This window comes from Hippichthys cyanospilos, chromosome 22 (assembly GCF_059441005.1).
Source record: "Hippichthys cyanospilos isolate Australia breed blue-spotted pipefish chromosome 22, RoL_Hcya_1.0, whole genome shotgun sequence".
Lineage (NCBI taxonomy): Eukaryota > Metazoa > Chordata > Actinopteri > Syngnathiformes > Syngnathidae > Hippichthys > Hippichthys cyanospilos.
This window is the reverse complement of record NC_142390.1, coordinates 6082120-6096460: the sequence shown is the minus strand read 5'-3', so window position 1 is coordinate 6096460 and position 14341 is coordinate 6082120. Positions and strand designations below refer to the sequence as shown.

The following is a 14341-nucleotide window of genomic DNA, read 5'->3' as shown; positions in this document are numbered from 1 at the left end:
TAACTACTACTTGGAGGGAACTACTATAAGGGAAACTTAGTAAACTTTGTATTATTAGTATTATTTGTCAATGTTGGAATAGTGATAATCAGCTGACTAAATGATGACACACAATAAGAATTTGTATTATGTCCGATGTGATTACAATATGTTATGTACAGTATATACTATGCATTAGTACAGAGCAGTCCATTTCAAATATGACCCCGGGGAGCGGTCTTTGCTTCTGCCGTGTGAAGTGTGTTTGCATATCCACGCCAGTAGGTGGTGCAGATGCGCTCTCAAGGTCCAAGTCTCTTAAAGATGAATGTGATTTCGAAAAGAAAAATTAGCACAATGTTTTATACCTTTTTCTTCAGGTTAAAATGTTTAAGATATTAGTGCTCCTGTGTTAGTGTTACATATTGTTTGTTTTTTTTTTGCATCAAACAACTGTTTGATTAGTTGTTGGTCAAAAATGTTTAGAATACCAGGGATGAATTATAATTTATTTTTAATCCACCTACATGTTCAAGACTTAAGAATGCACAAATCTATTATAATTATACAGTGGGTAAACTGACTTTTCTAACTTGAATGAGCCATTCAAAGTATAAATATTTTTTTTCAGCTTTAGACTAACCTGTAACGTCAAATTACAATGTGTTGCAAGTTGCCTTACATTGCTTTTTTCTTTGTTAATGGATACAATTTTAGGTATAATTATCCAAATGTTTATAGATAATTATCTTAATAGTCACTGTGATGAGAAGGGGGGCGGGGGGATTTTTTCACTTACCTGTGGTGGCTTTGCAAAAAACAATTGAAGCACTACTATACTGTCGAGGAAACATTTGACGATGCATTTGTCTGCGATTTTTCGGGTGACTAGAACTAGTTCTATTCAGTTTAACATGGAAAGTGGATTTTAGAGACAAAGTATTCTGTATTTAGGGCTGTTTAGGGAGAAGGGGGGGCAGTAATGAGGGGAACATGGCCGGTAGACGTCTGTTGTTTGGTGGGAACAAAGCTCTGGTATTTGTTGCTGTAGGTGCTGGTGTTTTTTGTGTGTGTGTGTGTGTGTGTGTGTGTGTGTGTGTGTCATCCTAATCTGCGCCTCCAGATGGTTGCGCGACTGCAACTGTAACCCCCGCGTCGTTAAAAGTGCAGCACAGCTGGCAGAGTAAGTGAGCGGGAAAAAACTACAGCTGAGGGCCAAAGGAATGGAAATTTGTGACCGAAAAAGCCGAACCGTAAAAGTTTGGGGAGGGGTGAGGAAGAAGTCGGGAGTTTTTCCTACCAAGATCCGTGTTGGGTCCTGCCAACAACTGCTTGAACTTATCCAGACGTGACGCTTCCCTCTCGGTCATGGCTGGAGTGCCTGACGTGTTCTGGTCGGCCATGCGCGCCACGAGCGGGATGAGCGGCCGGTGGGGTAGAGAGCGTTGTCTGTAGAGGGCTGCGTGCTCACCGGCGGCATCTGCCGCAAGGCCAAAACATAGAGCTTCAAGAGTCAAAGGGAAAATTAATGAAGCGGGTTTTTAACCCATTTATTCAAATCTAGGACATTTTGATTTCTCTGTAACATGACGGAATTCATGTATAAATAGGCAAAAACGTTTATTGGTGGTTTTTTTTGCTTTCATAAAGTCAAATTCTGAGCATTTGGCCAATTTAAGATCTCCAAACAATTGAAAAAAAAGACTGATTCATTTAGTTATCGCTTGTTTGTCAATTCATTCTTCCTCGTCCAATGCTTACCGATATGAAAACATACAGGGTGAATGAAAAGTAACTTCCTGTTTTTTAAAATGAATGTTATTCATGTTGCATAATATAATTAGACTGGAATTTTGAGCATTTGGATCATTTTAAATCCCTACGCAAATAAAAAACTAGATTAATCTGGTCATCAATTCATTGCTTGTCCTCTAATATAGCCAAATATATTTCATAGGTGATTGAAAAATAACTTCTTAACAACCTAAAAAAAGGTGGTTGAAAAGTAACTTCCGGTTTTAAAAGGCTTGTTTTTTCATATGTTGTAATATTTTCACAATTTTTGGGTGGTATTCGGTGATGTAAGAGAATAACATTTTGGATTTACATTTTTTTAACATATAAAAGTTGACTGAAAAGTAACTTCTTCTTTTAAAATACTTCATGGTTTGTAATATATTTCACCATTATTTGTGGGCGTTCCATGAAAATTACATATAAAAAGTGATTAAAAAGTAAGTTCCTGTTTTAAAATATTGTTGTAAAATATTGTTGTAATATTTTTCAACATATTTTGGGTGTTCCATGACATATGGAACAACATTTTGAATTTATGTTTTTTTTTTAACATACAAAAGGTGACTGAAAGGTAACTTCCTGTTTTAAAATACTTATTTTTGTTCATAATCTGTCATATTTTCTACCATTATTTGTAGGCGTTTCATGACGTATAAAAATGATTTTTTTTAAACGTATAAAGGGTGATTAAAAAATAAGTTTCTGTTTTAAAATTTGTTTCTATATTATGTAATATTTTCACCATATTTTGGGTGTTCCATGATATATGGAAATTACATTTTAGATTTACGTTTTTTTTTAAAACATATAAAAAGTGAGTGAAAAGTAACTTCCTGTTAAAATGCTTATTTTTGTTCATAAGTTGTAATATTTTTCACGATTATTTGCGGGTGTTTCATGATGTATAAAAATTACATTTTTTCATGAACGCATAAATGTGATTGAAAAGTAACTTCCTGTTTTAAAACACTTATTTTTTTCAGACGTTGTACTATTTTTCACGATTATTTGCGGGTGTTTCATGATGTATAAAAATTACATTTTTTCATGAACGCATAAATGTGATTGAAAAGTAACTTCCTGTTTTAAAACACTTATTTTTTTCAGACGTTGTACTATTTTTCACGATTATTTGCGGGTGTTTCATGATGTATAAAAATTACATTTTTTCATGAATGCATAAATGTGATTGAAAAGTAACTTCCTGTTTTAAAACACTTATTTTTTTCAGACGTTGTACTATTTTTCACGATTATTTGCGGGTGTTTCATGATGTATAAAAATTACATTTTTTCATGAACGCATAAATGTGATTGAAAAGTAACTTCCTGTTTTCAAACACTTATTTTTGTAATATTTTTCTCAATTATCTTTGGGTGTTCCATGACGTATGGGGATTACATGTTGTTCTTTTTTTCTGATAATTATTTAGTTCAAGTGCCAAGATGGCGGAGGGCCATGATAAGAAGACAAGCTGATCCTCACCATGCAGAAAAAGAAAAAAAATCCAAAAATATGACATCTTTATATAAACAGGACATCCAATATGAATGAATGCAACGCTTCAGTATATGAATGAATGGTGCATTTCAAGCTGGCTTGTTAGAAGCTTCTTTTTATTTATTTATTTATTTTTTTTTATCAAAAGAATGACCCATTTTACATGAGAGAAGGAATGCGCCATAGGCAAGATGATGTACTACATTACATTGCGGCATGCCATCCAAATCTCCATTTTGAAAGCGATGTGACTATTTTCCTTTTAATGCTGTTTTGCTCCAAGCATGTCGCCTGGTGAAAATGACTGTAATTAGTGTTGGTGGCAGCATTTTTTTTGTTTTTTAATATTTTTTGCGAGAAATGTGCATATTTCAAGCGGGGAGCCGCCACGGCAGCGGGGACTAACGTTAAATTGGTCTGGCGAATCCCACGCGCGTCCTTCGACGGGCACAGGAAGTCGCCGTTCAACGTAAACACAGCGTAGCGTGCGGCCAACCTGCTGAATGCATCCGCCATTTATTTATTCAGGTTTACATCTCAAGGGCGCCTTTTTTGCATCATTCTCCCCGAAGGTGTCAAATAACTTGTCTTACATATGCGCGTATGCGTGTGATGTGGCGGCGCGCGCCGCCTCGTCTCCAAGGAGACGCCAAGCGGCGCCGGAGGGCGGTGGGCTGTTTATGTAATCAGAACAGCCTGAGCGGTATTGGATGAGAATAACTTGCTTTCTATTGCACTTTGACAACAAACTTACACTGCTGCATATCAAATATTGCAACCTTTCATTCATATGGGTCCAAAAAAAATATATGATTTCTATTTTACTTACTGTACGCACTGGATTATAAAACACGCAAACAAAATTTAACAAAATGTATTTTTGTCATTTATAAACTGCACTGGAATATAAACCATGGATTATAATATGATATATTTAAGCAGATTTTTTTTTTTTTTTTTATTTATGGACATGAGTCACAGGATTCAAACTGTGAGGAAAAAAGTGGCGGATCATAGTCTGAAATTTACAGTACAGAAATAATGAATGTTTGTTGGGCTGAGAAAGAATGGCACTATCAGTTATTTTCATAATTGATTATTCTATTCCTTCCACTAAAGGAAAAACCAGATCAATTTCTATTCTTTATGCATTAGTGTTATATTTTTTATTTTTATTATATATATATATATATATATATATTTTTTTTTTCTATATATTTTATTGAACCATTATTGTTTTTTTATTCTATATTTATAATTAAATTTCATGTATTATATATTTATATTTGTTATATATCCTATGTTTATTATTATGTATTTATTATATATGTATTGATAAATAGTATATTTATCATGTATTTAAGCAGAAAGATGGTAGATTTAAGTATTGTAAATTTATGGACCATAAGCCACATGGTTCAAAGTGTGAGGAAAAAAAGTGGCGGCTTATAGTCAGAAATTCATGATTTACGAAAAATCACTGAGAATGTTTGTTGGGCTGAGCAAGGCTGTCACTATCAATGATTATAATTATATAGATACAATTTTATTTCTGCATTTAAGTATATTACAAAAAACTTTTTTCATTTAGTTTATTGAACAATTATTGTTGCTTATCATATATTTCATATATATATATATATATATATATATATATATATAAAATTGATCATATACCCACACACAAAGATGGTAGATGTTTTGTTTTGTTTTTTTAAATAATTGGATCAAATTTTATTTTTTCGTTTTTATTTTATTTTTGCTGTTTCTGGAGTTAACTCAATTGCATGATGTCATTTTGGGGGGTAAAACTTTTGTACACAACTCTATTTATTATAGGAAAGTGTCATTTTATTGGTGAATGTATAAGCAGCGAATAATACGCCGTAATAAGGTAATAAACCTGAGTGCAGCCTCAACACATCAGAGGGTTTCAATTCTGGCCTGTCGTCAAGTTGCTCTGGCACTTCTCTCTAATGATGCGCTGCCAGAAATCATTTGCATCATCTAATAGCATGTTTGCTGCTCACCTCACAGGCGGAACTAAAGACTTGCAATGATTTTTTTTTTTTCTTTTGCCCCCCTTTAGCACTAATTCCCCTCTCACGCAGAGTGATGAGAATATAAAGATCACTCCACTTGACAGCTTTGCTTGTAAACGCTTCAATCAGAGTAAGACCAGTTGACGTTTTGCTAATGTATCGTCCTGAGATCCAGCCGATTCATTTGTGATGGGAAAATGAAGCTTCACGAAGCACCTGTGATCTTTTATAACGCTTCTAGATGGTGGACTTGGTTTGAAATAATTAAAATTAGTACAATGGAAATGCATTACATTTCCCCTGAACTCTTTGAAGCAATGGTACCATCTAGAGGAATCAAAAAAAAAATATCACCAGTGCTTCATGAAGCTTCGTTTGTGCATCATTAGTGTCCACTGCAGTGGACATCTGCTTTTGGTCTATATCTTTTGACTCATCGAAGGTACCCTACAAAGTCCAGTTGAGGACACCAATCGTGTTTTCACTTTGCTGTCTTGTTGCGACATAAATGGACACAAAAGCGTACACAACTGAAGCGCCTGGCTTACAAATTAAAGTGTCCAAATTGATGAGATCAACTAACCTTTGGGTGATCCAATGGGAGCTTCACTGTGGGATTTTACCAGGCGACCTTCAGCGTCGAGGTTGCCCTGGAAGGAGAAGGAAACCTCCGGACTGGCCAAATCTCCCTCCTCATCTTCCTCCTCCTCCTCCTCTTCCTCCTCATCCGCCAACTCCTCTTGTGCCTCGTCATCCCGTTGGAGCGACTCAGCGGGTTCGTCCAACTTCTGCTTCTCATGCAACTTGCTGTGATTCTCAATCACCTGTGCAAAAGATATCTTTGGTTTGACCTACGACTCACTAGAGAGCAAAGAATCCCGCCGTTACCTTATTGGCGGTCTCCATGACGACCTCAATGTTGAGGTTCTGCGCGGCCATGGCCAGCAGCTCGTCGTCGTCATCGCCGACGTCCCAGGCGTCGCTGGTGATGCTCTCGAACTCCTGGAAGGTGGTGGCCTTCTTGGGCTTGCCGGGCGTGGCGGGAGATGGCCTCTGGCCAGCTTTGATCAAACTAGAGGAAAGAACAACAAAAAACATTTGAGGAATCATTAGCAATATTCTGGAATATTCAAACAATTGTTAGAAGCAATATTTAAACATTTTCAGGTGTCGTCTATTGTTTGCACCGTGTCTTGAGAACAACATGTCAAGATTTTGATAGGGCAACTCTTCATTGAAAAGGTCTTTCATTCATGTTAAATCCAAACGACAAACACAAACAAACAAACAAACTAACAAAAACACATACAATCCAGAAAAATTATAATAATAACAATTAAACAAACCCTGAGAAGTGGACTGATTCTTGGTACCCCTGAGAAATATGACATCAAATAACATCTCAAGAAAATCTTTGTTAAAAGAGCAACCCAACAATGCATATGGCACAGCAATACACATTTTTTTTCATAAAATTACCAAGGCCCTTTACCATACAAAATATCTGTGAATATCGATACAAAGTATCATTATTGGGCAAATACCAGGTTACGGTACTCGCAATGACAGCAGAGTATCAGAGTTTTACCAACACAAACCAAAAATCACGAATTACAAGAACCAAAAAAATGCCATTAATGTCATGAAAGTTTATGGGAAAAGGTAACATCTGAAAAAGTAGGTCTTGCTTAAGATGATTCATCATTGTTTTTGGAGGAGAATGTTTTGGTATCAAAAGCATAATGGTATCAGCATATTGAATCAGTATCGTCCACAACTCGGGAACTGAGTTCTCCTACTGGCATTAGCATGGAAAAAAAAAAGTGGCATCAAACATTAACACATAAGATCTTGGAGAGATTTCCAAGATTTGTGATAAAAGTTTTAGGAACTTTTCAACGTCAAACAGATACCCCACAATGCTCTCAATATCCAGCGTATTCATTCAGTCATCCTATAAAATAACTTGCCTATAACAAAACCGCAAGTACATTTCAAAGAAAACAAAACTGCACAAACAAGATCTGATTGTTCCTTGATTGTTTTTGTTCCCCCAAGCAGTTCAACCCCAACTTGATTTTCTGGTAAGGCCACTTCCTCTATTTTTCTTATTTACAGTCAGCTTTTTGAAGAGGTCCAACAATATCACCAACTGCAGGAAAAACGCAGTTGATGCACTACACCTAACCACACACGTATGGAAAATACTGACATAAAATTGCACTTACTTAGCGTGAAGAAGAGGGTCAAAAGGTGGATGCTGTGCTCCATACACATGCTGAATGCTGCGGATTGAGAGACAGACACTGAATGATCGGCCATGGAATCCATGCACATGCTGATCCAAGCGATGTAGCAAAAGATCGCGAACAAGCTAAGAGACATTGCAGTCATAATTTTGTCAAATCAGAGCTCACTATCACTCCTGATTGCCATAACCAATATTAGCATTGCATCGTTAGCCGGCTTGAAACGAGTTAGTTGTAGCTATGAGGTGAATGCTTCGCACATGTAAGGTGCATGAAAAATCGCGATTATTGTATTTAACACATAGTCAAGGACTGAAGTGGAATCTTGAGGCTCGGTCGAAGCAGTAGGACTGAGAGTGAATTAGCCTCGGTGGCTAATGTAGCCTTCCGTAGGGGAACACGTCACTCACCTGCCGGGAACCTTCGCCGCGTTTCTTTTCCAGAACTGCTTTTTGTTTCCGTCACTCGACATATTTTCCCTTCGGGTCCGTTCGGTCCCAAACACAGACTGCCGGGCGCTGTCGCTCCAGGTAACACGTCAACTTCGGCTTTATTTACACCAGGTTCCTTCCTGCAAAACTCAGAGGGCCGCCATGTTGAAACTGCCTCATCGGCGAGTAAGCGAGACCGTGATTGGCTGCGGCGGTACTTCCTCCTTACGGGCCAATCGCAAGTGAGGTCTGTCTGACGAGTGGCTGACGTCATCATTCAATATTGCTGCTTTGTTGACAAAACAAACGGCGTCAATCAAATGGGAGCCCACCAGCACCAGGACCACTAAAACCGTGGAAATAATTGAAATAAATGCATTGCATTTATATTTCAACTGTGATAGTTTTCGCCCCCTATAAAATGCCCACTAAACTTATTCAATTCACTTATCAAATGTGAATTAAATATCTATCTATCTATCTATCTATCTATCTATCTATCTATCTATCTATCTATCTATCTATCTATCTATCTATCTATCTATCTATCTATCTATCTATCTATCTATCTATCTATCTATCTATCTAATAATAATGTAATCCTCGTTTGGCCATATTCTGTCATCTACAGTGTGTGTATGGGGGAGGGGGGGGAGGGGGGGGGAGGGGGGGGGGGGTCATTGTGACAAATTTTATTTTGCTGATCAGCCTAGAATGGGCTGGAAAACTCCTGTCTGCTTTAAGACAAAATGTGTGACTAAATGTGAGCGAAAACAACATTAAAGACTGTTGGTATGTATTCCCCGCCACGTGTTTTGAATTACCTTCCTTTCTTTAGTTATGTCAAAATGTTATTTCACACAGTGGGGCTGTAGGAATCATTTTTGCTGTTGTTAGAAGCCTAAAGCAACTATATTTTAAACAAAGGGGTCTGAAATTCCGAGTGGGAAACCTAATATTGAATGATACTAAACACAGCCTGGGGTTGAAAGGTCATGAAAAACGAAAAAACAAATCTAATGGAATGTCGTGTAAGTTTGGGGGTCCCTAGTGGCAGGTGATTCGTTCCCTTGAGTCATGGGATCTTTATTTTGCTGATGCATGGTGTTTGCTTCTCTTTCTGACTGAATACAACGAACGCTCACTATTCTCCCTTTTCCTAGTGCGGTTTCTTCTGGAAAACAGGAGACCGCAGCATTAACAATGTATGAGATGTCACGCATTATCTGCCTTCATTTTATGAGCATTGCTCATCAAGCTGCGCTCTTTCAGTTTTGCAAACTTGTTCTCTTCCTGGTGTGAACCATCTCTCCCTCGTGCAAAATCTTTGCGCCAAACGAGTTCCCCTGACAGCATGAGACAACACACACAAAACCGCGTGTGCTGCTGACTGAGCTCAGTCTGTTATGGTGACAGCTGCAAAAGTTCACTCAAGAATGGACAATCAGTACATGGTCCTGTTGTCGGACCTTTTCCACAAGTACGGACAGGTACAGTTGGCTCTTTATAGGGACTTTCTTGTCTGGAAGGACATTAGTAAGAACTGGAGGAGGAGTTCTGTCACCACTTCCCCAACAGGTAAGCCCATGCACAGAGCAACACAAACAAACACATTTACAGTACTAATATATATATATATATAGCTCCAGGGTTATTATTGTCTCATGTAAATGAGAGTTCCCCAGTCTGAAATGTCGCGTATCCAGCGGGGCAATTATCGGCGGCACACTTTACTTTAAACCTGGCCATTGACCTTCTTCAAAGTGGTATCAAGCGCACTATAATATCCTGCCATAAACACTTGCTTTTATTGAAGCAATGTTCCAAGTTGGGCATCTGAAAATGTCTCCTAGTGCGTGTCACCTGGAACCTGGAGGCTGGGATTCCAAATTTTTGTTCAAAATGGATTGTTTAGAAGAAAGGGAAATTGGGGAAATCTGAGTGGTTTGAGTCTGGATGCTAATGAGTTAGCATGTAGCTAAATGTGTAATAGATCATGCACAGCAGTGGATCATCTTTTGGATCAAGTTTTTTGCTGTGTTTTAAATGTATTTTATACTTGTTTCTCAAGGTCGAACGCTTAAAAACATAAAATTACGTCTTTGGCATTGAATGGATTGAATTTGATGACGAAATCACTCTTCACATATATTTAATACTTTTAAAGCACTTTTTTCTACTTGCTGTCAACTGAAGATGATATCACATGTGCTAAACGATCACGGTTCAGCTTGTGAATGTCACATGACCAGGAGGTGAGATCATCATTGGTTGTTACCCGAGCCTCGAGCACAGGTGATGTCATTTTCAATTGAAAGCAAGTAGGAAATGTGTCTAAGGTATTAAGTAGACATGAAATATCATGCATTGCAAATGGCATATTCATTTCATTGGAATGCAAGGGAAGGTTTTGCCGTCATATTTTTTAATTAATAATTTAGCAATGAATTGAGTATGGAACATCTTTACTTTCCGTGATTCCCTTATGGAATTTTTTTTCTTTTTTTTTTGTATTGACTTCTTTTTTTTGCAGCTGTCTCATTCTAATTTGTGAAAACATCCCGGGGACATTTGTCTGTTTTTTTCAAGATACAGGACACTATAGTTCCATGCCCACCGTTCTGGAAATAATCCCGTTTGCTATGCAAATGATGAGTGGGAGGGATTGTTGTTTTTGTCGCAAAGAATACACTCCCAAACGCGTGTCTTAAAATGACACGGATGACGGATGGAAACGCCGATACGAGTTTGACCAGAGTGGGACAATTACTCGCAGATTGTATCGCGGGGGAATCACGTCATGCGTTTGACACGACAGCCTCACTTTTGGCCTGTTTTTCATGTTTGTCCTCCCTTTCAAGCGCGTGTAAATGCCAAGAGGACTCATCGCGAGCGGTGAACGTCACACGCGCATCCTCGCTGTTGACATTTACGCCGATTTCCTTGAATCAGAGCAGCTGTCACTCACGTTCCGAGGCGGGGAGAGGCCGGGCTTCCTCGGTTTGGAAAAAGTCCTTATAATACATGAAAATCTACCGTTTACTCCAGTATCCATCTCAAAGTTGAGGGCGCAGAGACGAAAATTTTCCCGAGACCTCTCGAAGTTGTGCAGCACGTAGAAAAGAATGTTAAACTGTCATTCTCACGCTACTTCCGGTACCCCTAGCGGTGGATAGAAACACATAAAGTATGTCAAACATACATATTTAAAACTACAAATGTTTATTATTAATAATGTTAATATTCTATGATTAAAAGTGAGGTTGTTCTTGTTTTATTTCGGACGAAATTTGAATTTGTAATTTTAAATAAATACATACCATGATTTATTTGGGAATAGAATTTCCTCCATGTGGCCAGCAAACGAAAACGAAACTTCGGACATAAAGCCATGAAGAAAGTTTGAACGAAGGCCAAAAAGTTGACAGAAATCCTGTAAGGAGAAAATAAATAAATTGATGTATAGTGCTTCTCATTTATATTTTGCTAAACTCCCCCAAGGAAAGAGAAAACTTGACACGCTGAATATAATAATATTATTAGATAAAAATTAAATAAGTATACCGAAATCTGTATCCTTTTTTACATTAACAAAAGAAAAAAGCAATATAAATTCACTTTCAACAAGTGTTAATTTTTTATAGTTAGCTTAGTCTGAAGCAGAAAAAAACAAGAGTATAAAAGTGCCTGAAAAAAAGACAATTCTTATTTTCATTTAATATGACTATAAACAAGATTATCTATAAAAAATATAGGTATAGCTAAAACTGCATCATTTGAATAAAAAAAGAAAGCAATATAAATCAACTTTCAACAACTGTTTTTTACAGTGTTTATACGCCTTACAGCTTAGTCTAAGACTGAAAAAAAAGAAGTGAATCGAAGTGCCTGGAAAAACAGACAATTCTTATTTTACTGCAATTACACATCACATGACCAAAACAAAGCTATTTCCCCGGGGTAATTTCGCAATTAGCGAGAACTTGCTAGTGCATCGTGAGGAAAAAAAAAATCAACAGTTCACCTGTTCAAGATTTTATTTTAATATTTCCTTTTTTAGTATTTAGATTTGGGTTTTTTTTAGCCAGCAACCATTGTATTACTAAAGAAACTCTCTTTCAGAAAAATTCAAAAACAGGACACTCTTTCAAACTTTGATAAGCAAAGAAATGCACAAATGTGAATTATTGACCATTTTGTTATGGGTTTCAACTGACTCGGTTAACAAGATCCCCAAGTGCCGCTCCGTCATTTATCGAAATGTTATTTCCCGTCCTGACTTGACAACAACGGCTTTTTGTTTTGGGAGGCCGGCCGTTGCCGCGGGCGCTCAACTTTAACCGCATTGCTTGGCGAGGCGCTGTGTTATTTCGGCGTCAATTACAGCGGGCGCTGCGGCAGGTGGATCTGGAAAGGGCGGATCTCGTCCGTCTCGGCGGCGTAGCAGCCGGAGCTCAAACCCGTTTCTACCTTCCACCTTGCTCGTCCTCTCGTCTCCATCTGTTTGCCTAAGCGGCGGTCGAGCGGAGCCGTCGCGGCGGGGAGCCGGCCGGCCGCGCGTCCTGTTTGACAGGCCGCTGCCAAGTGTACCCGTGCAGATCTGTGCTTTGTAATCTAAAGCCGGCGCTCCACGCGCAGGCTGTCTGTATGTTGCGAGACAGCCGCAGAGGGAGGGGAGGGGGGGGGGCGTAAAATGCCAGAAAAACGTCAGCTGGAGATTGGCTAAAGTGCGGCTTTACGCCGCGTTTACGGGCGGCGATGCGGGCCCTTTCATTACCTTGATTGTATTTATTTACCTGCTGCAGCTGGGGGGGTCGATAAACGGGGGAGGGGCGATAATTGCACGATGAATCAACGCAAAAGGGAGGAGATCTTCTGCCGAGGGAAAAAAGTGCATTACCATCCCCATCATTCACATTTGACCACTTTTTCGATGGATGTTGTTCCCTCGTTTATCGCAGGTGCTACGTGCCAAAAAATACTAGTTTTACGTCAAATCCGTCAATACAAGTTGATTTTCTTTATTATACACATCCATTTTCGTAGCTGCATTTCCTCGGGAAGCTCACAGGTGTGCTGGAGCCTATCCCAGCAGGTGGGTTACGCCCTCAAACGGTTGCCAGCCAATCACAGGGCGCTCAGAAAACGACCAATCAAAGTCACACCGACAATAAGGGCAATTTACAGTGTCCAAAATGCCGACAATGCGCAAATTTGGGGGGATCCGGGGGAACTGGAGGACCCGCAGAAAACACATGCAGGCATGGGGTGAACTTGCAAACTTCACACAAGATGGCCAGAGCTGGAATCAAACCCACAACCTCTGTATGTGAGGTGAATGTGCCAAATAGTCTCGCTCATGGAATCAAAGTAATGTACAATAGTTTGCAAAAGTTATGCGGTACTTCTTTATGGAATGTAAGCAAGTTATGCACAAGCTATTTCATGGAAAATTATGTCATTAACATTTGTATACCGCTTAACAAAGTGAAGGCATGCAACACTTTGCACTATAAAACAATAAAGGCAAGAGTTGGTTCATGTTCCAATTTGTTTGCTCTTAATTTGAAAGGACAACATAACTGTTCCTGTCTCGCCATTAAAATTAAAAATTAAATTTAAATTCGATTTGCGGATACGTACAGGAATCCGGAAATTGTCACCGATACCCTGAAGTACCCCCACGGACCCCCAAGGATACTTGCACCCCCATTTCAGAAACACTGCTGTTCGTCATACATTTTTCGAATTGTCTGAGCAATAAATCAAATTGATTGTCAATCAATTGTCATTTTAAAAATTGACAATTCGAAAAAGTGCGTTACTTATGATAGGTATAACACCGTATTTATGGGATTATGTATCGCAAGTTATGTATCGCTATTGTTTTACATGTAAGTTTGCATAAACATAGATTTATAAAATTTATAATTTTTTTTACTGTATGTGTTTTTCATTATCATACTATATATATATATATATATATATATATATATATATATATATATATATATATATATATATATATGATTTATGTTTTGTTGTTTTATATATATATATATATATATATATATATATATATATATATATATATATATATATATATATATATATATATATATATATATATATTAGGGAAAAAAAGAAAACTTGATCACCTTCCGCCTCCCATATGCGGCACACACGAAAACAGCAAGGGTTTAAACACGGCGCAGCGAGCGCTCCCTTTAACTTGTGCCGACTTGTCCTCGAACGCGTCGCGGTTGCCAACGGCAAAGGGATTACACGGCCGTCCGCTGGGTACAAGCGGGAGGGGTGTCGGACAGGGCGAGGGAGTGGAGCG

General features: G+C 38.3%; 2 protein-coding genes and 1 long non-coding RNA gene across 5 annotated transcripts in view; 1 reads left to right on the top strand and 2 right to left on the bottom strand.

Moving 5' to 3' along the window:
* tbc1d22a (TBC1 domain family, member 22a) overlaps nt 1-8201 on the bottom strand; it is an 84880-nt gene extending 76679 nt beyond the window's left edge. For all 3 annotated transcript variants that reach the window (XM_088406428.1, XM_088406427.1, XM_088406426.1), the window contains exons 1-5: nt 7978-8201; nt 7547-7603; nt 6207-6390; nt 5902-6142; nt 1280-1459 (exon numbers count right to left, since the gene is read on the bottom strand). In XM_088406428.1, coding sequence (XP_088262554.1) covers nt 1280-1459; nt 5902-6142; nt 6207-6390; nt 7547-7603; nt 7978-8039 — 724 coding nt within the window. In that variant the 5' untranslated portion in view covers nt 8040-8201. The remainder of the gene's footprint in view (nt 1-1279; nt 1460-5901; nt 6143-6206; nt 6391-7546; nt 7604-7977) is intronic.
* Nucleotides 8202-9184: 983 nt separating this feature from the next.
* The window catches only part of cerk (ceramide kinase), a 31961-nt gene continuing 26804 nt past the window's right edge, over nt 9185-14341 (top strand). The window contains exon 1 of the mRNA XM_088406425.1: nt 9185-9576. Within this exon, the coding sequence (XP_088262551.1) occupies nt 9405-9576 (172 nt within the window). The 5' untranslated portion in view covers nt 9185-9404. The remainder of the gene's footprint in view (nt 9577-14341) is intronic.
* The window catches only part of LOC148405653 (uncharacterized), a 39143-nt gene continuing 35739 nt past the window's right edge, over nt 10938-14341 (bottom strand). The window contains exons 4-5 of the long non-coding RNA XR_015864200.1: nt 11319-11431; nt 10938-11160 (exon numbers count right to left, since the gene is read on the bottom strand). This is a non-coding gene — a long non-coding RNA (uncharacterized LOC148405653). The remainder of the gene's footprint in view (nt 11161-11318; nt 11432-14341) is intronic.